Source organism: Schistocerca serialis, chromosome 12 (genome assembly GCF_023864345.2).
Source record: "Schistocerca serialis cubense isolate TAMUIC-IGC-003099 chromosome 12, iqSchSeri2.2, whole genome shotgun sequence".
Lineage (NCBI taxonomy): Eukaryota > Metazoa > Arthropoda > Insecta > Orthoptera > Acrididae > Schistocerca > Schistocerca serialis.
The window spans coordinates 711902-738916 of record NC_064649.1 but is presented as its reverse complement, the minus strand read 5'-3'; the positions used below and the strand labels follow the sequence as shown (position 1 = coordinate 738916).

At 41.5% G+C, this 27015-nt stretch overlaps 2 protein-coding genes across 7 annotated transcripts in view; one reads left to right on the top strand and one right to left on the bottom strand.

Annotated features, from left to right (window-relative positions):
- Window positions 1-4257: 4257 nt before the first annotated feature.
- On the bottom strand, window positions 4258-5020 carry LOC126427910 (THAP domain-containing protein 1-like). Its single transcript, XM_050089803.1, has 3 exons — window positions 4918-5020; window positions 4510-4793; window positions 4258-4392 (listed from the first exon to the last, which is right to left on the bottom strand). Exons 1-3 carry the CDS (start codon window positions 4986-4988, stop codon window positions 4268-4270), a joined length of 480 nt encoding a protein of 159 aa, XP_049945760.1. The 5' UTR covers window positions 4989-5020; the 3' UTR covers window positions 4258-4267.
- A 166-nt stretch (window positions 5021-5186) lies between these two features.
- LOC126428319 (uncharacterized) overlaps window positions 5187-27015 on the top strand; it is a 52229-nt gene continuing 30400 nt past the window's right edge. For 2 of the 6 annotated variants that reach the window (XM_050090256.1, XM_050090253.1), the window contains exons 1-2: window positions 5254-5402; window positions 26849-26913. In XM_050090256.1, the coding sequence (XP_049946213.1) occupies window positions 5363-5402; window positions 26849-26913 (105 nt within the window). In that variant the 5' untranslated portion in view covers window positions 5254-5362. Of the gene's footprint in view, window positions 5406-26848; window positions 26914-27015 lie in introns of all 6 variants that reach the window. The other 4 variants (XM_050090254.1, XM_050090257.1, XM_050090255.1 and 1 more) reach the window with 4 other exon arrangements.

The following is a 27015-nucleotide window of genomic DNA, read 5'->3' as shown; positions in this document are numbered from 1 at the left end:
AGTTCGAAATCGGTAACGGCGCTATTTATCTAAATAAATCGCAGTATTAATCGTGGCTGGTTGCTGTTTTCTTCTTTGTAAGAATTAACCTGCATTAATTGTACAAAGTCACCACAGTCTAACATAACAGTCGCGACACTTCGCCTCGATTTTGTTGCCTTCAGCGCCAGCAGCGCCCCAAGCGGCCGGTAGGTTGAACTGTGAGTTCGGCGCGATCGTGAAATCGAATAGTGACTGTTTATTTTGATTTACACAATGGTTTGTAAAGCGTTTGTAGCGCAATAAATTGCAACAGCAATAGGAAGAAGACACCACAGCTGTCTTTTTCAGGTTTCCTAAGGATCCTGAGAGGTATATACCATCATGTTACTAAAGTGTATCGTCAAGATTCACTTGCAAACTGTATGCGTATAAATGATGAATGTTTCGTTTTAGGAGCAAAAAATGGCTAGTTAACAGCAGACGAGAAGACCTTATGAAGAAAGACCCGGTTTACCTGTATAATAATATTAGGTTTTGTTCGCTACATTTCGAACAAAACAGTTCATGAACGCAGACAATAACAAACTCGTGTGGAATGCAGTACTCACACTGTTTGACATTCCAAATAAGCCACCTCAACTGATGATGAAGAGGAAACTGCCACAAAGATTAAAGCTGTAAAACAGTCCTAAGACACAGAAGCAGCCAGTTCAACTCTCCATGTATTAGTGCCAGATTCGTGAGAATCATTAACACAGACCTGCTTTGACGATGAAGTGGTTAGATTAAGTGCAGCTGTTCGTGTCTTACAAAAGCGTGTGTAGTGTCAGAATGTGCAGATCGCTAGACTTCGAGCGAAACTATTATGGGACAAGGAAAGTGCCTACAGACAGATTGTTTGAAAATTATTCAAATATTTGGTTTTGCGTGAAATGTAATATAATCAGCTCATTATAATGTTTTCAGCATATTTCTCCCACTATTTGTTAGTTGCTTGTCCCACTTAGAATAATATAAAAATGAAGGTCGTACTTGTGGCAACAGGCGACAATGACAAACACAGTTGGCCTACAGAACGATAAACGAGCTGTCCATCGCTTTTGCATGTAGAGGTACAAGTCTGTGCTTCTTACATGTGATTCTGTGTGTTTATATTCTTTTGATATCGACGTGGTAAGCTGTAATTCTGTCCAATGTCACAAGTGTTTCTTCACGAATGTGTTGTAGCTTGCCACTATATTCATGGATTTTGTCCATACTTGCGCTTATTTTGGAATCATTTTTAGAAACATATATGCCTTCTGATACTACATAAACTCTTGGAGGCAAGAAACTAACTCGAATAATTCGGAAATAATGTAGGAAATGATGCAAACAAACATTATGCTTACGACGTATCTGACGTTCACCTTACCTTCCGCTTGGAGCGCTAGTGTCGCTCCACCTGTCAAACGGCAACAACTTTTACAGCAGTGAGTGTCGCGACTGTTATAGTAGGCTAAATTTACACTGCCCGCGATGCGATGCCGAGCCGAGCGGAGCGATGAAGCGCTGAAATCGCGTGACAATGGCAGGCTTGGTGTAACAGTGGCAACAGAGCGGTGCCCGTTTAGACTGCAGGCTGGGCCGAGCGATGTGATGCGGTGCGATGCGATGACTCCGCTGTAGTCGCAACCGAGTTTGCGTTTCGCGCGAGTGTTTGGAGCGATTGCTTGTTTGCGCTTGCGTCTGAAGTAGTTGCTTGCTTGCAATGGACTTCGAAAGACTAATTAACAGCGTGCGTCAACGCTCCGTGTTGTGGGAGCAGAAAAATAAATATTACCACAATAGGGATTTTGTTCGTCAAGCATGGAATGAAATAGCTGAAGATTGTGGAACAGACAGTAAGTACAAAAAAGTAAAATAAATAGCTACAAGACTCCAAGAAATAAGTAACACAAACAACTTCGTTTATTTTCTAACTTTTATTGTGTATAGATACTATTACAGTATTTTGATAATGAAATGACGTTCACAATAATTACAGTATTTGATAATTTCGACATGAAATATATTTGCGTTAATGACTGTTGACATAGTTTTTGAAGGCCTCTCTGACACTCCTCGCTCTTCTTGAAGCACTACTGTTTGCTCTGTCATTTTGGAATTTCACGTCTATATTTTCAGGCGAGGTACTGAAGAATAAATGGATGCACCTACGTGACACTTTCCGCTCTGAACTCAAAAAACCTCGTGCTGAACGTTCAGGAAACGAAGGTGGCATACCGCATTTCCAATCCAATTGGCCATGGTACGAGCTAATGACCTTCCTGACTGACATAATGACGCCACGGAAGACCAAGACTAATGTTCATCACAGTAAAAGAACAGCATCGCAACACGACGACGTACCATTTTCACCAGCTCTTACAGAGAAACAGAGTGTTTCACCTGATGAAACCAATCAAGCCAGGTCTTCAAGACCATCTGTAAGTTCAGAGGGTAGCGTTTCGATGCGTCCTCCCTCACCCACCCTACACACAAACCAAAACAAGAGATCCAAGAAATCGACAAACTCTGAGTTGCTAAATATAGAGAAGCAAAAGTTGAAGCTAATTGAGCAACTAATGTCGAAACGCAAGATGACAGCTATCATTTTGTAGTGAGTTTGCTGCCAGCAATGCGAAAACTATCACCAGCAGCTCAGTTGAGAGCCAGGATAAAAATTCAGCAGGTTCTTTTGGAAGAATTGGAACAATCAACCACTTCCACTGCACATTCGTTGATGTCACCCTATGCACCTGAAAATCCAGTTGAAATCGTAATTGCTGGAAATCCGCAGAATGAAATAGTCATTTCTGAAAATGAACCTGATGACATTGTTATTTCAAGCCACCAAAATTCTGAAAACTTTGATACTTAAGTGAGTGAACTGTGATGTATTTTACTTCTCATTGTCAACTATATCAAAATTTATTAAAAGAAAGTTTGAATCTATCACAATTTGTAAATTTTTCATAATAAAATGATTGCTGTAAACTTAATATTGTACTTACCTAATGGTGATCATAACTCTTTCAGGGATAATAGCCATTCTGAAATTTGTGTTTTGCTTCTGTAATGTATTTGAAACAGACGGCACTATATAATCAAATGTCTCTGTACTCATTCTGGATGACTCCAAAATTTATCCTCATCTTTTCTCAAGTCACTGTACAAATGATGAAATTCTCCTCAAACCCTCCTCTCCTTGTTGATTTCATGCACCCATTCACGACTGCGTTGAATTCTCAGAGCACTGTTTTCTAATTAAAAAGAATTTACTGGGTCCAGGAAACACGACATCGTGCCGAGACTGCTCAATTGCTGGCCAGATCGCGCGCGCTGTATCGTGTGCAATCTGAACGCTCCATCGTATTGCATCGCTTTGGCCATTATGCTTCGCATCGCGTCGCGTCGCATCGCATCGCAGGCAGTGTAAACCAACGAGTTAAAATTTCATAGAGTGGCTATAGGTCCGCCATGTTTGAAGCAAATTGAAGTTCTGGCCGCCATGTTTTCTTTAGTCAAGGCATTCGTCTGCTGTGTCCCGCCCCCTTGTAACTGCGTTTGACTTACTTGAAATAGCCCATACTAGCTTTATTTTTTCTAAAACAAGCAATAGATAGCAGTGATTTCAGTGTACACTGACAGCAAAAAGGGATGTTTTTGTCGAAATATGGCTAAACTTTTCGATGTAGATAACGCTGCAAGACAACTCAAATAAGTCTGTCCATCCACTATAACGTTACTTGTTGCCCATAAATTAATGCAATTAGAGCAGGTACCACCAGAATATTACGGTGAAACTTCTAAACATGCTGTGGTTAACTATTAGAAACAGTATTGGGCGCAGAAATGCGATATTTTTGTCGCTATTTCAAAGTAAACAGTCAAAGTCTCAAAAACCAGTACACTGTGAACGAGAATTTATTTGAAATATGTGTTACAAGTAGTTAACACAAGCATAGTAATTCAATAACAAAGTCGAAGCGTTCTTGGGTGGGGTAATTTCACAAATTTTCGTAAGTAGCTGTATGCCTTGGCAGAATAAAAGTGTAGGGTCAGGGCAAATTTCCTTATTTGCTGAGAATAATGGCATACTTTTAGCACTGCACTGAAGTTCCAATAGCTCCTTCAACAAACCAACTACATGTTCACTGTTTAACATATCAGAAACTGAACTACATAACCTTCTTCTCAAACCAGCAACTAAAGTCTGTAACTGCACTATTCTTCTTTTGTTTCGTACGCTAAGTTGCTTCATTTACTTTATCCGCTTCTTTAGTCGCACATTCTCTGCTTGTACTCTGTTATATTGTGTTTTCAACTTCTTAGGGCTTGGTAGACAGTAATTGTGGTCAGCAGAAACAGATGTGGGTCCGACAGGCACTGAAAGAATGTAGTTACATCATAAGTTTATAACAGAGTTACACCATAAGATTATAATAGAAAGTATGTAATTCAAAGTAATTAAGAACACGGAGTAAAATTAAATTATTGACTTACTTTGTGCTAATGATGTCACTGTAATAGCACTATCTTGCAAATTGTCGAAAGATCGCTTTCTGGGTTGTGGTCGTAATACTTTATCTTGCTTTTGTATATGTGGTGGAAAGTTAAAGACAGTAGGTACTGGTTTTGACAAAAGGCGCCTCTGGACATTTGTGTGGTACATATATTTCTCTTCAAAATGAGCTGAACAGAGGTAACTGGCTGTAGTAGGAAACCAGTTTTCTCGCTTCATATTTATAACCCATCTTTTTGTAATTTCCTTATCTTTTAAAGGAAATCTGTAATCAACGATAAATAAATTACTTCCTGCATTTGTCTTAAGCATAATTACAGTTCCAATGCAAATGACTCTTTAATAAACATTAAAAAACGCGTGTCGTATTTCGGTGCTAATATACTTACTTATAATATGAAATATTTGTTGTTTTATCGCTGCGATTTGTGCAGTTGAACGCTGAACACACTGCAGGCATGTTGACTTTATATTTTGTAACAAAAAAGTCAACTAGAAAAGTTAAATATTGCAGTAATATCACAACAGCTGACACACTTCCAACACAAACAACAGTAAAGCTTTCCTAATGTTTTGACTAAGGAGAACATGGCGGCCGAGTTAGCGTTGGTTGCCGCTAGGAGCGCTGTAACTAGTATCTCAGCCACTTGGTGTAAACGTACACTTAGACTGTGAAAAGCCACGGTCTCACCATGTCAGTTTTAGACAAAATAGCATCTCTTTGTGGTTCACTTGAAGTTCTTTGACGAGATTACATGTCCGCGGGAAGTGTAAGTTGTACCGGTTATTAGATGAGAAATTGGTTGCCCAATAGAAGATAAACAGGCGAGGGAGATGGAAAGCCTCGAGGATGATGTTATACAATTGAACAAAGGTGGTTAGTGTAGGCATATGTGGACGTATCTGGTTCTAAATGCGTGATTAGAAACACACATTGTCAGTTTTGCGTTAACTTTGGCGTCTTGATATTTGTGTGGATTGGTGCTACCTAGGTTAATGCTGATTGTTATGATACTTTTCATTTATTTATTTACTTTTATTCATCCAAGAATAATCCTAAAATGATTTAGGATTTCAGAAAGTAACACAGTGATAATCATTAAGCCTAACAGATAATGCAGCATACAATCTTACTTTAAGGGGATAGGTAGTTGTATGTTCCAGGAATTATTTTGCACCATCAGGCGTAAAGATGTGGAACGAGTCATTTTACCGTCACATTCTGAACAAGTGTAAGGTTTTTTTTTTTTTTTTTACAAAAATATAGGCCTACATAGATGTTGAGTTAGTAATTCCTACCCACAATCTTTTACACAATACAGTAATAGAAATTCTTCTGCGAAATTGGAGAAGTTGTTAAGGAGAAAATTTCTCAGTTTGCCTTAAATTTACACTTTGCTGCCTGTCAGACATTTTATATCACTGATAATTGATCAAAAATTTATATTGCAGTATTGTGGCAGCCCTTTTTGTGCTAAAGGCAACCTTAATGTGGAGTAATGAGTGCCATTTTTTCTAATGGTATTGTAATTATGTACATCATTGTTCCTTTTGAGCTGTAGGGGATTATTTATAACGAACTTCATTATGTAATAAATATACCGTAAAGCAGTAGCCTAGTCAGAATACCCAATTCCTTAAATGGGTGTCTAAAAGATGATCATGGGTGAGATAACATACTATTCGTGTAGCATGTTTTTGCACAATAAAGACTTTCTTCGTTAAAGATCAGTTACTTCAGAATATTATTCCATATGACATTATTGAATGAAAGTATACAAAGTATGTCATATTACTGATTTGTCTCCCTCTAATATTTGCAATCATTCTAAGTGCAAATGTGGCTGACCTAAGTTGTTTTTTGAGTTCCAAAATGTGCTCTTTCCAATTCAAAGTCTTATCAGTGCATGTGGACACCTATGAATATGGAGGTTTCTACCCAATTTATTATTTCCTCACCATGTGTTACACTAATTGTACTTGTAGTAACCGTAGATTTACAGAACTGACAGGAGTTGGGCTATATCCTAGATTACTGAAGTATCCTGAAATTTGCCTTAATGATCCAGGAGAACTGCTGATGACTCCTGGACTGCTTCTGATCACTTGAAATAGAAAACAGTTCCACTAAGACACCAACTGATGACTTTTGGACTGAGAAAATTCTGCTGTGCCCCTTGAATCAGTTTCAGACTCCGCTCTCGACTCTGCAATGTCTCTTTAACAAAGAGAGCCACTACTTTTTTGTTACTACAAAAATCTGTGGTAATTTATAACCATCTAAATAATGTCGCTTGTAACTGCAGAATTGCTGCTGCTTGTACATGACGTGAGTAGAAATCAATGTGTTTCAGCAAATAGAAATTCCTCTACATCCATCTTACTGAAACTGAGTGATGCCAGCTCACTATCTGAGATGTTAATAACTGCTTATCTGCTCTGTCTAGTAGAAACACTCTCCCAGCATTCGTGACTGATTTATTTACTTTCATAATCGTAATTGCTATTATGACATCATGAACGATAATCCCCATTTCTATACTGACATTGTTGATAATCTATGGCCTATTTCTATCTGCAAGGTCTAAGATATGTCCATTGCATGTGGGTTGGCAAGCTAGCCGAGTAACACAGTTTTCAGAAAACATGTTCAAAAGTATTTCTCATGACTGCCTGCTGTATCCCCCACATTGAATCCGTAAACACCCCAGTCTATACTTGGTAGGTTGGTCACCAGTATAGTATAATCTAGGTTTTCACACACTATTGACCATAGACTTTCTTTGAATGACACTAGAACTGTCACATCAGAATCGGGTGGTGGCAAAAACATCCAGCAATTAACTTGTTTCACATACGCCTGTTATACGCGTCCAGATGACGTCACTGTCAGTCTACTTCGACCTCAATAGAGACAATATTTTTGCCAACTGCAATAAATGTAACTCTAAACTGACTCTTGTTCTAAGATTATGTATGGAACTATTAGTGCAATATTTATTGATGGGCCATTCCACATCAAGAAAGAGTAATTAAACTTTTAAAACTATTAACAGGTTAGTGCCCAACTGTGATAAGTCCATCTGATGACAGTGGTTATTCCAGCCCCCTCTCGACTGTCCACCTGAAAAAACAGCAAACCGATATTACTGCATTATATTTTGACATATGAACCTTGGGAAACCGAAATCATAACCGTGTATTGAAATGTGACAAGGTACTATAGTACCCCATTTCATTACCATCCACTAAGTAACCTTTAATTGTGTAATATGCATTGCTTGTGATGAAAGTTTTAGCTGTCTTTTTTTAAACAAATGTAGTTCTTGATCTTGTGGGAAGTTTATATTTAATCACAGCAATACCAAATCTCATTGGTCTTCACTCAGTTCTTGTATTTTTGTAGAGTTTTTATACGAAGGTACAGGTTGTAAAATGACATGATGTTTTTAGTAATTTTCCAACATTGCATGAATCACATTTTCCATTGAAATTAACTGAGCACTAATTCACTTAAAACGTAATTTATACAGGCACCACGACAAACAGATATGACCCGTCTCGGAGAAAGACAGAGAGTAACTGAGGCCAAATAGTCTAAGTGTTGCATGTCACTTATTCTCAACCAAGAATTTCAGCAATTATTTCATTGTTTTAATGTTGCCTGAACACATGAATCATATATATATAGAATAATCTTTAAAAAATTACTTAATTAGTCAAATGAAAGGAAATAAGTTTTCACACTTAAAATTAACTTGCTTCCCCAGAATGAGTTATACTTAAATAGGCTACTTTGATACCATTGCATCTGAGGCAGTGAATGGCTGAACTTACTTAAAATGATCTTTTTCCGTCACAGCAAAAAGTATTTTGATTTCAGGTGTGTGTCAATTAGCAGAAGACACGTTAAAATTTTTATTTTATTAGAAAGCCTACAATCTAAGGGATTATTTAACACCAAAATCAGGTTCTCAGTGGCTTGGAGAAATGAGATATAAGCATTTTTCCACGTCCTTGCACTTTTTCTGAAATCAAAAATTGACATATATAAATATTTTTAAAAAAGTTTCTTTGTAACTTTACTACTTCAATAACGGGATATTTGTTAACTGTTTGCCTTACTTAACTTCTGAAAAAAAAAAAAAAAATTCAAGTTAAAAGCTTCATAAACACCTGAATTATGGGCATTTATGTAGATAAATACCATTTTTGCACTGAAATTCTTTAAGAGCCCAGTTATCAGAATATTACTACCTTTAAAATTCGATTTAAAATAAATTTATAGTCTGAGACCAAAAATATTTTGCAGATGTTCCTATGTTGTAAGTACAAACAAATGTGCAAGGTTTTGTGAAAATTTGAGATAGAGGGTTACAAATCCTTGAATTATTGCATGTTTTGATGTGTAGTGACCCTAATATTTTCCCTCATGTGCACCACAGATTGTTATATGTACTCACTGGGTGCAGTAAAGATGCCCAATTTTTTAAAATCACTCTTTGCAATGAACCGGACTACTGCAGCCACTCCTTATTCTTATGGACTTTCTGCTATTTAAAAATTGTGTGCATGTTTTGTGCCTTCAGTCTTCAGAAGAAAATCCCATAGCTAAGAACTGAGTGTGTGTAGGCATAGTATGTCACTACAAGACATTGGCTGTGACAAACTGATGCTAACACCATAAGAGCGTAGCATGCTGATGAGTCTTTTTGCCACTGTCTTTGTTTTTCACTCCATATTAGCTGACAATTTATTTTCATCCCTATGCTATACAATCTATAGATTTATCACCTAAGCTTAAAATGGCAGAGTTGCTTCCTCTATTTATTCTGAAATGTGTACTGTTAGTTTTTTTATTTCAACATTAATTTGTTATGTACTACTCTGTTCTAAATATCCTTGAGGCTGTCATATGCTTTCTCTAATTGGAGTTCGGATGTTTTCCGAGCAAGACTGAAACCACTCGTATTCATTACCTCTAATACCTAGTGCTTCTAGCTTGTCAGTAGTAGTTAATAGTCAAAAGCCTTGGACAAGTCTAAGAAAATGCCTGTAACACAGTCATTCATTAAAGATGTATTTACTCATGTAACTTATCAGCCTCTCTTTCATGATTTTCAGTTATTTTTGAGAATGAAGACAGCAGTGAAACTGGTCTGTAGTATTCATTGTTTGGAGCATTACTTTTCTCTTTGTACATATTTAGATATTCTGGAAAAAACACCTGAAGTGAAAGATTCATTTATGATGGTTGTTAATGTGGCTTGCATGCTATCTGTGCACACCTTCAGAACTGAGACAGTAACTTCACCTATGCCTGAAAACTTCTTGTTTACTTGTTGTACAGTCTTGCAACCTTAATGCTCTGTTGTGCAGATCGTCGTCGTCATCATCATCATCATCATCATCATCATCATCATCATCATCATCGTCGTCTTTCTTGCTTCGTAAGTTATTGTGGGTGCTACATGTATTTACAAAATTTGATAATTCCCAAGAACTTTCCATTGTTCTACCCCCATCTTTTACTTGTATGTTGTTATGCCTGTGTCTGCCTTTTCGAGTTTCTTATTTTATAACCTCCTACATCACTTTGCTTTTATTTTCTGCAGTATATATCGTCACCTAGAAGAAGATGTAATTAGATGAATGACAAACACTAACTTCACTTAATGAAGGTTTGTTCAGTACTTGCACGAACTGCCTCCAGTCAGAATACATACAGTATATACACATTAAAACTGTGTGCCGGACCGAGACTCGAACTCGGGACCTTTGCCTTTCGCAGGAAAGTGCTCTACCATATGAACTACGCAAGCACGACTCACGCCTTGTCCTCACAGCTTTACTTCTGCCAGTACCTCGTCTCCTACCTTCCAAACTTTATAGAAGCTCTCCTCTGCCGAGGTCCGAAAGATTGCATGCCCCCAATGGTGTTCCGTTCCTTTTTCCACTGACTTTTATCAGAGTTTCGGGACGCTGTTGTTTTCTACACCGATGGCTCTAAATCTGGTGATCGTGTGGGATATGCCTTCACGTCCTCTGTTGGCACGGAAAATGATCTGCTGCCACCTACATGTGGGGTGTTTACTGCGGAATTGATGGCAATTTCCCAGGCCCTTACCTTTATTAACCAGTCCCAACACAACCGCGTTTTGTTATGTACGGACTCAATGAGAGGCCTTCTGGCTATTGACTGGTGTTTTTCGCACCATCCCTTGGTCTCGGCCATCCGTGAGCATCTCGCTAATCTTCACCGTGCTGCTTTTTCCGTTGACTTTCTTTGGGTCCCTGGACACGTGGGTATCCCAGGTAATGAGCTTGCTGATAATTTGGCTGGGGGAGCAGTCACTTACCCCATGTTCTCTGTAATCCCTCCTGCAGTGTATTTGTGGCCTCACATCAAATCCCACTTTGCACAATCATGGGCCAACTCTTGGGAGGCTACCTCCCTGTCTAATAAGCTTCGTGCGATTAAGGTGACACCAGGCCCGTGGCGTTCTTCCTTTCGCCTCTCCCAAAAGGACTCGACCACACTGTGTCATCTCTGTATCGGCCATACTAGGCTGACACATGGTTTTCTTTTGCGTTATGAGCCACCCCCACTTCGTGGTTGTGGAGCCTTCCCGTCAGTAGCCCACATTTTGGTGGAATGCCCCCTTCTTTTGGCCCTGCGTAGTAAGTACAGACTTCCCCGCACTTTACCTTTGATGTTGGCTGACGATTCCTGGATAGTCGAACTGGTTCTCAGTTTCCTCCGGGAAAGTGGTTTTTATTCTCAGTGAAAGGTTTTTAATCTCACTTTGGTGTTAGGGCAGGGCGGTGAGTGTTGGGGTATCTCCCACTGTAAGCTGTGTTTGGCGATTCCCGACTCCCTTCCCTGGCCAAGATTCCCTTTTCTTCCCCTTTTACTCTGTTTTTATCACTTTTTAGAATTGCTTAGTCTCCTTTTCCCATACGCACTTCTACATTCTAGCGGTTGAACGCTTTGAAGTTGCAGGTGGTCTTGCCTCTACTGCTTCAGAGGTGGGATATTTCCTGTCTCTAGCATAGCCTTGGGGTCGCTCTCTTGCTAACTTACCTCATTTTGTTTTTACCATTGATGACACGACTGCACTTTTACGTTTTTTAGCCTTTTCCCTTTTATCGTTCTGACTTTTCTGAGATGTCAAACTATCTGAATGGACCACACTTGAAACAAGGGACTGATGACCTTGCTGTTTGGTCCCTTCAACCCCAATCGACCAACCGTCGTCACGAATTATTCGATATTATGTTGCTGACACACAGTATGCTCTCTGGCTTATTGGTTGATGGTCTCCAGTGCTAATCCGTGTTTCACCGTCGATTTGTCTAATTTGCTCTTCGCCTTTGGATTGAAGCATTCAGAGAACTCTTGAGGAATGGCAAGTAGCTTCTTCTGTTGTTCCTTAGTGAAATCTGGTGATAGTCGAGCTAGAAGATCTTGTCTCGTAGTGATAGTGCCAATTTCACCCACAGACTCGGCATGGGAGGTTTCTGCGACGCTCAGCTGTTCTTCAGTTAACGGCTCAGAGTTTGCTACGCACATGCGTCTTTGAAGGATCTGCGGTTCTCGGTGACAGTTAACTATCCACAATTAACTGAGTCCGTTCTTAAACGAGACAACAGAGGCTGGGATGACCAAGCTATTCTTCAGTGGTATGCTTTCCTTACATTCCACTATAAGACCCTTGGCTTGATGCATGGCATGACACGTGACAGCTACCTTTCTAGCGCTGACTGCAGGAATGATAACTTCATCCAGCATACAGTCTCTGCACACTCGGATGCGCATCTTCCTGTACACAGTATCTCATCTCGTCTAGCATAATTTTCGAGCGACCACAATCTATAATTGCCCGAGAAGCTTTCAAAAAGTCCCATCCAAGAATGACGTCGTGACTACACTCTTGTAAGATGATTAATTCTGAGGGCTGTGTATAGCCACTTATACCCACACGAATAGTACATCTTCCTGTAGGTTTTACATATTTCCCACTAGCCACCTTCAGCAGAAATATTTTGTCGTCGATGAATACGGTCTGCAACTGGTGACGGTACTTCTCCTAAATGACTGAATATGATGCTCTAGAGTCCACAAGAGCTTGGGCTGGTTGGCCATCCGTGAGGATATCGACATAGTTTCCTATCATTTTTGTAGTGATCGACAGCGGAGGACTTTTCTTTTCGGCGGCCTCACCTCAAAAGAAGGCCGCACCCTTTGGTTTTCTGGGTTGCGGTGGCTACGTGATTGGTTGGAGCTTCTAAATGGTGATGGAGACCTTGATCGGTGTGTTGGAGCATCCTCTCCAGCGGCTAGCTTGTGGCGATGGTGACCTACGTCGTCCTGCACCCATATCTTCTTGTTCATCTTTGTCGTCCCGGAATTGGCATCGACTAAGATGAGTCTGCTGTCTTCTGTCGCGGGCGTCACCAAATATCCGCCGCCTTTCTCGACAATAGCGCACCACGTGTCCCGGTCGTCTGTAGTTGAAACATACTTGGTCCTCCAGACGTCAGTCTTCCTCAGTGCCCAAACAGGTTCCTCATGCGGCATTGTAGGAATGTAATTCCACCTGGGTCTCGACTTTTTCATCATTTTAAAGGGAAATGAAGGACGAGAGATTAGGTTCAATGTCTGTTCCACTTCCTTCCTTATGACCTCTCGAAGCGTCTCGGTTTTTTGCTCGCCGTGCAATCTGAGTGCCTTCTGAACTTCCTCTCTCACTATCTGACGAACACCTGTGAAATCAGTTGCTTCCTGCGTCACAGACATCAATGCGACATTTGGAAGCTGTTCAAACTGCTCGAGTGTGATTCCTTTTTGGTGCTTTGTCTCTGTATACTGGCACTATTTTATGAAGTCATCTGCTGTCAAAACTTCCTTCAGGAGCAGGGCTTGATACATGTCCTCAGCAACACCCTTCATGAGATGTGCAACCTTATTTTCCTCCTCCATCCTAGGGAGCACTGTTTCACACAGCTCCAAGACGACTCGAATGTAGGCTGCTGTAGTTTCTCCTGGACCCTGTGCCCTGCACTTTAATTGATCTTGAAATTTGCACTTCTGTCGTGTGTCGCCAAAATACTTGCGCATTTCGTCCTGGAATACTCCCCAGCTTGTTCTCATACCGTTGCTTGGCAGTGCCCTCCAAGTAGAAAAACACGTTAGCCAGACACACGGTGTCATCCCATTTGTTAAATTTGGCTATACGCTCATATACTTTCAGCCACTTGTTTGGATCTTGGCCATTGTCACCAGAGAACCCGGAAGGATGTCTCATGTGGTGGCACACAGTTGCTGTCATCGTAACATCCTCTTCTTCTTCTTCTTCTTCTTCTTCTTCTTCTGTCTCAGGTAGATTGCGATCTGTTGAATATGGCTCGAACTCGGGTTTCTTGCCGCGTAAACGGCGGCTCTGTCGTGGCCTGATGGGAGCCACTGTGCCGTCGATAATGTGCGCTGTCACAAGTTCCGATACCCGGCGCCTCCACCGGAATAATGTCACGTAGAAGAAGGTGTAATTAGATGAATGACGAACACTAACTTCACTTAACGAAAGTTTATTCGGCACTTGCACGTACGAGAGTGCGGAGTGAACTGCCTCCGGCCAGAACACGTACAGTAAATATAAAGCTATTGAATATTCCAGTACAATGATTCTTGACATTTGTGGATACTTCTGAAATGTACTCGAACAGTCCAGGTGAGTTTTGAACTCGCGATCCTCCGTGCAGCAGTTTAGTATCGTAACCACTATAGCACGGTGCTACTCAGCTTCTTCTGCGACAATATTAATTTGTCATCAGACGACTTTTTCACTGCAAGTAGTATCCACCTTTGTATTTATACCTGTAATAGTACTTGACAAACTGTGGATCAGTGGGGTACTTTTGAAAGAAAGTGAGACATTTGTGTCAGTGAGGACTTTCGAATACTCGTAACTGTCCATCTCTCTTCTTTATCTGGAGAGGAAGAAATGGATACTTTTGGAATTGTCATTCCAAAAAAATTAATTTAAACAATGCATGAAATTTAGAGTGTTTAGCTTCTATATCAATTTCCATATGCTCTTCATCCCAATTTTGATCTGCCGATGACCTATAAGTCTTAAGATTTGAGAAAATCCTTTTGTAGGCTTGCAGTTTTGCATGTTTATCTGACAGTAATGATCCGAAATTTCGAGATTTCATATAAACACTTAAAATTTTCCCTGTAAGTACCTGCTCTGAAGTTGAAATTGCACCGTTTGAAAACCTTGTAGCAGTGTTTCCCAGTTGTGCCGCACCAGAAGTGCTCACAAATGCTTGGGAAGCTGTTACTAATGTCCCCCTCAACATCTGTGTTAATATCCATGTCTCAGTGTATTATTATGCTGGTTTCAGGGGCTGGGACCCTTTCCAGAACTTCAGTTAATTTGTTGACGAAAGTGTTCACATTACCAGTAGGTGAATAGTAAACACACACAATCGTTAACTTCTTATAGACATCTAGTTTTGTTGCTTCAGTGGCTGACAATTACATTAATTGTGGTCAGATTTTCTCAAGCTTTAAAGCTAATATAGATACATGATCCCCACCCTTTAAGGCAGACCTACATTAGCAACTTGCACAGTCATAATACCGTGTGCTGCAGTTCATAATCCTTACACCAGTACTCTGTGATGCACTGATGATTAGCTAAAACAGAAATTTAAAGCTCTGTGTTCTTGTTACATCACCTCACAAGGTATGAAATGTAAGCTATTGGATAACACTGAGAAGTGTAAGATAACTGAATTGCTACATAATAATTTGTGCAGTTTTGATTTTCTCTGTATACTCGATTATTAAAGGCTAATGTTTTTAATGGTTTTGTATAGCACAAACATTCTTCAGTCTTTGAGAAGTGGTTATAAAGCTGCAGGAAAGTAAATTTTGAAGAGGACTATACCACTGGATGTTCACCCTACAATTATTTTTCAACAGCACCAGAAAAGTGTGTGCTTGAACTGGAATAGTGGTGTTCCTCATTGCCATTAGATAACAGTGCATGTGTTGTCTGCCAATTTTGTTAACTTTGTGTCTCGGAGAGACAACAGTTCGAATCCCATCCGGGATTAGCTATTCCGTGATTTTCCTGTGTCGATAAAGAGCTAGATGATTTCTTTAATAAGGATTCAACTAATTTTGTACCCTATCTGCCCCCAAATGAAATTTAATGCATCTCATCACAATTAACGTGGTTTTTTTGGAAATATATATTTGCCAACAACAGAGAGAAATGTCCAAATTTCCTGTCGATTTTTTTTATACTTCGTCGTTTGTTGTATGTAACCCATCCAGGGATCTTATCTTGTCCTAGGCATTCTGTTTGTAGTATGCTCTCAATTTGCTGAAAAACTTTTTTTGTTAGAAGTTTTAGCTGTTGGTGGTACGTTAAAGCATTTATTCTTTTAATTTAAGCATTTATTCTTTTAATTTTTCTTTTAAAATGTGGTGCTTTCACTAGAAAGCACCATATTTTAAAAGCAAAATTTCTGTTCCCACCCTATTATGCACTTTTCAGTGCATAAGACTTAACATTTTATGTTTTATTTAACTCCATGCTGAACTCTGAAATCTAAGAATACTTCATTTTGTAGAAATCTGACTTAGCCTAATTTGTTTTGTATAGTCGTGGACCATGGCCATCAGCTGTTTTACTGTGGTGGTGGTAGAATGTGTAAGCATTCTCAATCTGGTTTGCCAAGAACTAAATCAGCCTTCGTACTGTGTTTACCCATTGAAAATGAGGGGATTTCTTCCTTTATTCACTTTGTTTTTAATGTAAAAGTAATGGTCATGTGGGTCTGTCATTGTATTTGCTTCTTCTTCGGCAGTAGGCATATTACTGTTGCTGTACTAGCTTCAGTTGACCTTAGATGGGAACTGAGTGGTGTGGAATGGGTACTTGAAGAAAATGTGCGTGTTGCAGGAAGATGAGCAGAGGAAACGGTGAACAAATCCTAACTTTTTCCACAACTGGATGTTGAGAACAAAATGGATGTGAATGAAGTTACGTAAATGTTCCTTGTATACATTTCATATAGTGCGACTAAAGGGAGGTTTATTGTTATGACTTTTCTCACAAAATCATTCATATACAAGAAACTGCATGCATTCCTTCACTGATAAGTCACCTCACCTCATTTAAATATCTCATTATCACCATTTAAAGTTAACGAAATTGAATGTCTTGTAAATCTCTTAATCATAAAGGCCAATGGTAGATTATGGTTATTTTGATTATTATCCTCTGTAAAATCCCGGCTATAATTATTATTGTCCTAGCAGTATTTCCATAATAAAGTCCAATCATTCGCGAATCACAACACTTTTCCCCCCTTTGAATTTTTTGCACAGGTCTCGATGGAGGTGGCCTGTAGATTGCGAACATCCATAGGTGTTGCTTGACTGGCCGCAAAGTCTCGAGGAGGAGGCTTCCCGTACGAACGGAAGTGTCCCCGATGATAACGGGTCGAGATGACAGGAGACGTGGGGGTCAAATCTGCTGGGGCCCCGTGCACCAATCTGTCCGTTGCAGCAAGTCCAGTTGTTATAACAGGTGACATGGGCGATGTGTCTGCATCCGTAGGAGAAGGAGGCGAGTAGAGTTGCTTCGACAGGTGATGGTCGTCTGGTTCCTGCATGGGCACGTCTGCTGGTGGCATCAGTTCTTGTGCTGGCACTGATTTGATGGTGAGAGGACTGTGTTGTAATGAGAGATTCCAGGATCCCGAGCGTCAGTGGTGTAGCGGCATCTGGAACAGGCGTTGCCGGCACTCGAGGCCGAAGCTGGTCTGAATGACGCACTGCAACACCCGAGTCCGTCTGGATTTCATACAGGCGTCGGCCACGGTGTCGTAAGATGCGGCCAGGACTCCATTTTGGCCGCCTGCCGTATCCCCGTACCCATACGAGGTCGTCGGCGGTGAACCGGCCAAGCGAAGGCACCCGCGGCCGTGAGGTGGAAGGCCGCAGAAGATGAAGTAGCGTGCGGGGCTGTCGGCCGTGTAAGAGCTCAGCCAGGCTGTGGTCACCCGTGGGGATGAAACGGTAAGAAGCCAGAAATTGGAGAAGCGCATCATCAGCAGCAGAAGAAGTAGTTAGGAGTTTCTTCATCTGAGCCTTAAATGTGCGGACCAGTCGTTCAGCCTCACCGTTTGACTGTGGATGGAACGGAGGGGCCGTGACATGCATGACGCCGTGACGGGCACAAAAATCCACAAAATCGGAAGAGGCAAATTGCAGACCGTTATCAGTAACAAGTGTAGAGGGAAGGCCTTCCAAAGAGAAAATGCGAGCTAGAGCATTGGTGGTTGCCGCAGTGGTAGGCGATGTGCAACGGACAATGAAAGGAAAGTTAGAGTAGGCGTCAATAACGAGAAACCAGTAAGTACCTAAAAAAGGTCCTGCGAGTCAGCATGAATACGCTCCCATGGCTTCTCAGGTGAAAGCCACAGTGACAAAGATGACTTCGGGGCGGCGGCCTGTGGTGCACAAGGGCCGTAGGCAGCGACCGTGTGTGCGGTTTCAGAGTCGATGCCGGGCCAGTACACATGGTGGTGCGCTAGAGATTTTGTGCGAGACACACCCCAGTGCCCTTGGTGAAGGAGGCGCAAGACCGAAGCACGCAAAGACGCAGGTACCATAACACGCGGCGAAGCATTTTCGGTGGAAAGGAGGATAACACCATCCCTAGCCGTGAGGCGGTAACACAAAGCTTAGTAGTTCCGCAACGGATCAGAAGTCTTAGCGGACGGACAATCTGGCCGACCCATCTGAATACAGTGTAAAACCCGGGAGAGTGTAGGGTCAGAACCCGTAGCAGCCGCCAGTCAGTCCCCAGTGATGGAGAACCCGTCCATAACCCGCTGCTCGGCAACATCCAGGTGGAAACACAAAACTTCATCCCTATCGAATGCCAGATCAGGACCCATGGAAAGGCGAGACAGTCCATCAGCATTCGCATGTTGAGCCGTCGGGCAGAAATGAATCTCATAATTGAAACGAGACAAGTAAAGAGCCCAACACTGGAGGCAGTGTGCAGCCTTGTCGGGAAGGATTGGAATCGTACTATGACAGAGACATTATTTCCTATCGTACATTTTCTATTGGTGTACAAGGTGATAGGGATTATGGTACAGCCGTAGTACATACAGATAAACCATTTTCATTATATACAAGAAACAGAAGACGTGTAAATGCCAATGAAAGAATTAATGTTTGGGCCAAGATTGATGGTGTGTTATCAAGTTATATTAAAGTACAAGGTGACATTACTGTATATTACCATTCCTAATAAAGATCCTTATCTCCCAAAAAATATCTTATCACCTACTGAAGCATCTTTCTCTTCTGTGGGTTGCAGGGGTTACGACCCCTGGGGAGGTGGGTGGGTTTTGTTTCATGGCTGTGTGACTTGTTCTTATGCTGCTGTGTAAGTCACGTGACCAAGTGTGTGACGTAGCCGCTCAACTTTGTTATCGTTGACGATTGCTTGTTTACAAAACACTTATAAATGTGGACGGCAGTCTTGGTGCTTCTACATCTTCCGCGAAGGGGAAAAAGAACGAAGTGAGGGGAGTAGGAAAAACTGCTCAATTTGTTCTTATTAATGGACCTACTTTGTTTTGTGGCGCGAGGTTAAACTTTTCTATTATGAAAGTTTCTACTTCCTCTAGTATGGGTAATGGATGGCTTACTGTAGCTATCGTTGCTTGTAATAGTGCAGGTAGACCCGGTTTGGAATCCTTTGAAAGTAGGGAGATAACATCTTGGACCTACTGATAACAAACAGACCCGAACTTTTCGACTCTGTATGTACAGAACAGGGAATCAGTGATCATAAGGCCGTTGCAGCATCTCTGAATATGGAAGTTAATAGGAATATAAAAAAAGGGAGGAAGGTTTATCTGTTTAGCAAGAGTAATAGAACGCAGATTTCAGACTACCTAACAGGACAAAACGAAAATTTCTGTTCCGACACTGACAATGTTGAGTGTTTATGGAAAAAGTTCAAGGCAATCGTAAAATGCGTTTTAGACAGGTACGTGCCAAGTAAAACTGTGAGGGACGGGAAAAACCCACCGTGGTACAACAACAAAGTTAGGAAACTACTGCGAAAGCAAAGATAGCTCCACTCCAAGTTTAAACGCAGCCAAAACCTCTCAGACAAACAGAAGCTAAACGATGTCAAAGTTAGCGTAAGGAGGGCTATGCGTGAAGCGTTCATTGAATTCGAAAGTAAAATTCTATGTACCGACTTGACAGAAAATCCTAGGAAGTTCTGGTCTTACGTTAAATCAGTAAGTGGCTCGAAACAGCATATCCAGACACTACGGGATGATGATGGCATTGAAACAGAGGATGACACGCGTAAAGCTGAAATACTAAAGACCTTTTTCCAAAGCTGTTTCACAGAGGAAGACCGCACTGCAGTTCCTTCTCTAAATCCTCGCACAAACGAAAAAATGGCTGACATCGAAATAAGTGTCCAAGGAATAGAAAAGCAACTGGAATCACTCAATAGAGGAAAGTCCACTGGACCTGACGGTATACCAATTCGATTCTACACAGAGTACGCGAAAGAACTTGCCCCCCTTCTAACAGCCGTGTACCGCAAGTCTCTAGAGGAACGGAGGGTTCCAAATGATTGGAAAAGAGCACAGATAGACCCAGTCTTCAAGAAGGGTCGTCAAGCAGATGCGCAAAACTATAGACCTATATCTCTTACGTCGATCTCTTGTAGAATTTTAGAACATGTTTTTTGCTCGCGTATCATGTCATTTCTGGAAACCCAGAATCTACTATGTAGGAATCAACATGGATTCCGGAAACAGCGATCGTGTGAGACCCAACTCGCCTTATTTGTTCATGAGACCCAGAAAATATTAGATACAGGCTCCCAGGTAGATGCTATTTTTCTTGACTTCCGGAAGGCGTTCGATACAGTTCCGCACTGTCGCCTGATAAACAAAGTAAGAGCCTACGGAATATCAGACCAGCTGTGTGGCTGGATTGAAGAGTTTTTAGCAAACAGAACACAGCATGTTGTTATCAATGGAGAGACGTCTACAGACGTTAAAGTAACCTCTGGCGTGCCACAGGGGAGTGTTATGGGACCATTGCTTTTCACAATATATATAAATGACTTAGTAGATAGTGTCGGAAGTTCCATGCGGCTTTTCGCGGATGATGCTGTAGTATACAGAGAAGTTGCTGCATTAGAAAATTGTAGCGAAATACAGGAAGATCTGCAGCGGATAGGCACTTGGTGCAGGGAGTGGCAACTGACCCTTAACATAGACAAATGTAATGTATTGCGAATACATAGAAAGAAGGATCCTTTATTGTATGATTATATGATAGCGGAACAAACACTGGTAGCAGTTACTTCTGTAAAATATCTGGGAGTATGCGTACGGAACGATTTGAAGTGGAATGATCATATAAAATTAATTGTTGGTAAGGCGGGTACCAGGTTGAGATTCATTGGGAGAGTGCTTAGAAAATGTAGTCCATCAACAAAGGAGGTGGCTTACAAAACACTCGTTCGACCTATACTTGAGTATTGCTCATCAGTGTGGGATCCGTACCAGGTCGGTCTGACGGAGGAGATAGAGAAGATCCAAAGAAGAGCGGCGCGTTTCGTCACAGGGTTATTTGGTAACCGTGATAGCGTTACGGAGATGTTTAATAAACTCAAGTGGCAGACTCTGCAAGAGAGGCGCTCTGCATCGCGGTGTAGCTTGCTCGCCAGGTTTCGAGAGGGTGCGTTTCTGGATGAGGTATCGAATATATTGCTTCCCCCTACTTATACCTCCCGAGCAGATCACGAATGAAAAATTAAAGAGATTAGAGCGCGCACGGAGGCTTTCAGACAGTCGTTCTTCCCGCGAACCATACGCGACTGGAACAGGAAAGGGAGGTAATGACAGTGGCACACACCGTTGGGTGGCTTGCGGAGTATCAATGTAGATGTAGATGTAGAAGTGACGTTGATGGATGAAACAAGGAAACAAGTGGTTTTTGATCCGTAACAAGATGAAATTTGGATCCATAGAGAAAAACACCAAACTTACGAAGTGCATAAATAATGGCCTAAGCTTCCTTTTCAATTTGAGAATACTTTTGTTGGGCATCCGTGAGCGTTTTGCAGGCATAAGCAATGGGTTGTTCAGAACTGTCAGAAAAAACGGTGCGCAAGGACTGCACCGACCCCGTATGGAGAGGCGTCCGTGGCAAGAACAAGATGTTGGCCAGGTCGATAGGTAGCCAGGCACGGGGCCTGTTTCAGCAGTCTTCAGTTTCTGGAAAGCCGCATTGCATGACGCGGACCAGTGAAAAGGCACGTTTTTATGCAACATGCGGTGCAGCGGCTGAGCCACCGAAGCAGCAGACGGTAAAAACTTGTGATAGTAAGCTATTTTCTCCAAGAAGGCCTGCAGTTCCTTAACAGATGTAGGGCGAGGAAGGGCATCGATCGCAGCGACAGTTTGCTGAAGCGGACAAATACCATTCCAAAAGACTTGAAACCCCAAGTACGTGATAGATGCCTGAAAATATTTTGATTTCTGAAGATTACACTTAAGACCGGCAGTCTGTAAGACATGAAAAAGTGTGCGGAGTTTTTGAAGATGTTCGTCAGTGGTGGAGCCAGTGACAACAATGTCGTCCTGGTAATTTATACACCCAGGGACAGTGAGCAATAATTGTTCCAAGAATCGCTGAACGAGAGCAGGGGCGCTGGCAACCCCGAATGGCAATCGTTGGTATTGATAGAGGCCGAAAGGCATGTTAAAAACCAGAAACTGGTGGGAAGCAGTGTCGAGAGGAAGTTGATGATAAGCTTCTGACAGGTCAAGTTTAGAAAAATACTGGCCTCCAGCAAGCTTAGTGAACAATTCTTCAGGTTGAGGCATAGGGTAAGTGTCGATAAGGCATTGAGCATTTACAGTGGCTTTGAAATTGCCACAGAGACGAATATCATCATTTGGCTTAGCAACGACAACAACAGGAGAGGACCACTCACTGGAAGTGACAGGAAGCAAGACCGTTTGACCTGATCACGAAGGGCCACAGGAATGGGCCGAGCCCGAAAAAACTTAGGCCGAGCAGTGGGTTTGAGCGTGGTATGAGCTTCAAAGTCGTTTGCACGTCCTAACCCAGGAGAGAAAAGGGACGAAAATGTCGTTGACGAGGAATCCAATTGAGCAGAGACGATATTGACAGTCATCTATGGAGAACCCAAAAGCGCGAAAGGCATCGAAACCAAAAAGATTCTCCACGTTACTATGGTCGACCACAAATATGGGAACAATGCGAATGACAGATTTGTAAGATACCTCAGCACCAAATTGTCCCAAGAGAGAAATTTTCTGTTTATTGTAAGTCCGTAATTGCCTAGTGATAGGTGACAAGATTGGAGAACCCAACTGAAGATATGTCTGAGAATTGATGATAGTGGCAGCAGAGCCAGTATCCACCTGCATGCGAACATCTCGACCAAGTATTTGGACAGTGAGGAACAACTTCCCTGAAAGGGAAGAAGTACAACATCATGTTCAGGAACATCATGTATGTGGTCGGTGTTTTTTGACACATGGCCCAACTTTGTGGACAATCTTCTCGGGAATGTTTCGTAAAACGCCGCGGACATGAAGGAAGTTGCCGTGGTTCTTGCTGCAGTTTCTTAGAGGTTTGTTTACGGTTAGGCCGAGGCTGCGCTTGGGAGCGTACTGCGGCCACGTCGGCCAGCGGGGAAACGCCACCCGCTTCGTCAACATCGCACAGAGGTTGTATTTCCCCGACGTCGCCCCACGCCTCTATTTGCGCTCCAGCGGTGCGAGAAATTTCAAAAGACTGAGCGATGGATAGGACTTAATCTAGAGTCGGATTTGCCAACTGAAGGGCACGTTGCCTAACTTCTTTGTCAGGCACCGACCGGATAATAGCATCCCGTACCGTGGAATCGGTGTAGGATTCTTTGTGATCTTCAGTAACAAATTGACACTTTCTACTGAGGCCGTGAAGTTCAGCAGCCCAAGCGCGATAGGATTGATTCGGTTGTTTTTGACAAAGATAAAAGGCAACACGAGAGGCTACCACATGCGTTTGCTTTTGAAAATAGACTGACAGAAGTGATCACATTTCAGCTAAGGACAAAGACGCAGGATCTTTCAAAGGAGCCAATTGCGACAACAACAGATACATTTGAGGTGAAATCGATGAAAGGAACGGACACGTTTGTCCGTGTGCGACACGAAATGCCAAGAAGTGCTGTCGAAGACGTTTTTCGTAATCAGACCAGTCTTCCACCATCTCGTCGTAAGGAGGAAAAGGAAGTAGAGACGACGACGAGGGACGCCCCACATTTGATGCCGCGACAAAATCAGGAATCGCGTTTGTGAGAAGCGTTTGCTGTTCTATGAGACTTTGCAATAGTTGCTCTAAAGTAGCCATGGAAACGTGGGTCAACGATGGAAAAGAAAAATCACTACCTCATCGCCAATTGTAATTACTTCAAGTTGAACAAATATATTCCAAGGACGACGCAATACATGAAAGTCACAGATCAAGTAAACAGAGTGAGACGTGTGTACACTTTAACAGTCAAATCATAACTGAGTCCGAGTTAGGGGCCGCTTAGGTGGCGCTGCTGCTGCACGGCTGGCAGACAGCGCCGCATGTAGAGGACGTGCGTGACTGCGCGGCGCCACTTTCAAAGATCAGCTAGTCCTAATAGATAGAAAGCTTACTTGCAATTTTTTTAAGAGCAAGAGACTTCATTTTATAAGCAAATATATTTAGTTTTGTACGTTCTGTAATGGCGTAATACAGATGGTCTTATCTGCTCACTACTAAAAAGGAATGGTCCAAGTTTTTCTTATTTTGAATATGACAGCATTTAATTTACATAAATTGAAAATTGTTAAATAAAAGTTGGACAGCACTTTAAATTTCTCTTTCACAAAATTTTACATTGAATTGTTCTGGTGCTGAACTGAACTGATTTGGCAGGCACAGCTGCCGAAATATGAATATGTCCTTAACAGTGGAAACCTGGACGTGCACTATTGATGGTATTTTAGTTTAGTTACTATTTAAAATCGTCTAAACATTCTTACAGTTTCTGCAGTAACCACAATCATTGTACAGGTCCAGTTTTCCAGCTATTGTTGATGAGCTTCTTCCACATCTTGTCTGCGTGTAGCCTGTCACGGGGAAAACCATCTATTGTCCACCCTCTGGCAGTGTGGCCATCCTCGATTATGTCCATATGAAAGGTTGTGTGTCTTATTATAGCGTACGTTCTTACACCTCTTTTTCTGAATTTATTTGGGCTTTTGTTGTTGGCTCCAGCGTCATTGCACGAGTGTATCACCATAGTCTGGATGTGCCGTTTTAGTCCAGAAGGGATGTCCCGAGTCCTGCCTGCTGTCTCACCTCCTCATTCCTTAACTTCTTCTGGCCGTTGGTCGGAGAAGTTTAATTTCTGATGCCTGCGGTCTCTGGGACACTCTTTGTGAGGCTGCATGCTAAAGTACCCTAGATCAATATTGGTATGAAGTAGTTGTTTATTGTCACTTTTTCAGGAATATGGAGCCTGTGAAAGGATTCTCACTTATGTGCAGAATTCAGCAACTACTCAGTGTCGGTAATCTACTGAGATGCAGAAAGCTGTACATACACTCTCACTGGTGATACAGTTTCACACTTGCCAGAGGTCCACGTCTGTTGACTGCCATCATCACCGTCTTGGTCTCATTGATGTGGAAGCTGTATTCCTGGAACTGGGATTTCCTTATTTTGAGCCTGATCTGAACTTTCTCATCTGTTTCACCCCGAGATCATATCAGCAAAGGCAACTCCATTAAGTTCACAAAAACTTTTCTCGATGTTCCGTATTATGTCATCCAGAACAGTTGCGGGGGCAATGTATGGCCTCGTCTAGCTCCACCCTCCGTCCGAAACCGCGAAGACCGCCCCTCGGTAACTCGTACGCAGCTAACACAGTCTCGCACGACGTCACCGGTCTGTGACGTACATCTCTTTTTTCCTCGGGCACTTCCAGATGTGTTCCCTTGTAGCACTGTTATATGCCTCCTTTACATCTAGGAACACAGTTAACAGGTTCTTGCCTTTCTCCTGGTATGTTTCCATCAGCATGCAGATACTAAAAATTAGATCCACTATTGATCTGTTATTTGTGAAGGCATATTGCCCGTCTTGCAGCTGCAATTCTATTGTTGTTCTCTATCTTTCCTCTGTGATTTTTTCCATAGTTTACACCTCGTGTGACAGCTGAAGTACTCCCCTTTTAGTGAGTTTCAGTAGCGAAGGTGAAAAAATTTGCATTATATTAAATTGAAATTCATACTGTAATAATTGTTTTAATATTAAATTTTACATGATGTTAAATTCATACATAATTGAGTTATAACTTCCACTTCTCTCCAGTTGTAATGGTTTCTTATGACAATTCGTGTTTTATGTAAATTACTTCTGTTTCAGTTTATACTGAAGATATGGCTGTGATATTTTCTTACATTACAAACAATAATTGTACAATTTATGACCAATTAAAATAATTTCTGTATATGACTAAATATCATTAAGAATAATTATGCATGTTGGAATGTAAACATATAAACCTTAAACATGAATATATGCAGTGAAATTGACTGGATGGGGGGATACATTTGGGAGTACTGCTCATCTCATTGTCATCAGGCTGCATTTATTTTAAAATGCAACTGTGTAATTTATAATGGATTATTTGGTCTGAGAGTAGTAGATATGCATATTAAATTTAGACAGATTGTAGATTGCAGTGCAAGCTGTTAGCTTTGATTGGTGACTACATAAAAAAGTATGGCGAAGTGATGTCTTATAATCACTCGCTTTTATTAATGTGTTGGGACTGAGAGGGAATATGGGGATTTTACGCAACTGTGCTTGATATTGACGCCTTCAGACAAATTAATAGCATAAACGTGGTAGAATGTGTGGCACATGGATTTCTCTTAATTTTTTTTTTTTTTTTTAGATTCTTGCTTCCTGTATATCACTCATAGATCAAAATGGTAAAAGAAACTGATGCCTGTAAACAAACAGTGTGGGCAGGTGTTTGGTGATGACATTAATAAACAGTGGGGCAACATTGTGTGTGTGTGTGTGTGTGTGTGTGTGTGTGTGTGTGTGTGTTTGTTTTCTGTTATGTATATTTTCTTCCCTTTTTGTAGTTATTTTATAAATATTTTAAATTTCAGGTGTTGTGGAGTTGGCTCTTGCACACGGGTTTTTTGGGCCAGCTGCAGGAGGTGTGCAAACTGAGGTAAGGCTTTTGGAAGCTCTGTTTGTATATTGATGCAATATTCTGCTCATATTTGGTACAAAAACCCTAAAGAGCTCTAGTAGCACATAGTCACTGGAAAAG

What these genes read in the sequence shown, in the direction of transcription:
- LOC126427910 (XM_050089803.1), bottom strand. Translation starts at nt 4,988, where the DNA reads ATGCCTGCAGTGTGTTCAGCGTTCAACTGCACAAATCGCAGCGATAAA. An exon ending in ACAAATATTTCATATTATAA is followed by an intron (nt 4,794 to 4,917) that starts GTAAGTATATTA and finishes CGTTGATTACAG; the next exon opens with ATTTCCTTTAAAAGATAAGG. An exon ending in AGTGACATCATTAGCACAAA is followed by an intron (nt 4,393 to 4,509) that starts GTAAGTCAATAA and finishes ACATTCTTTCAG; the next exon opens with TGCCTGTCGGACCCACATCT.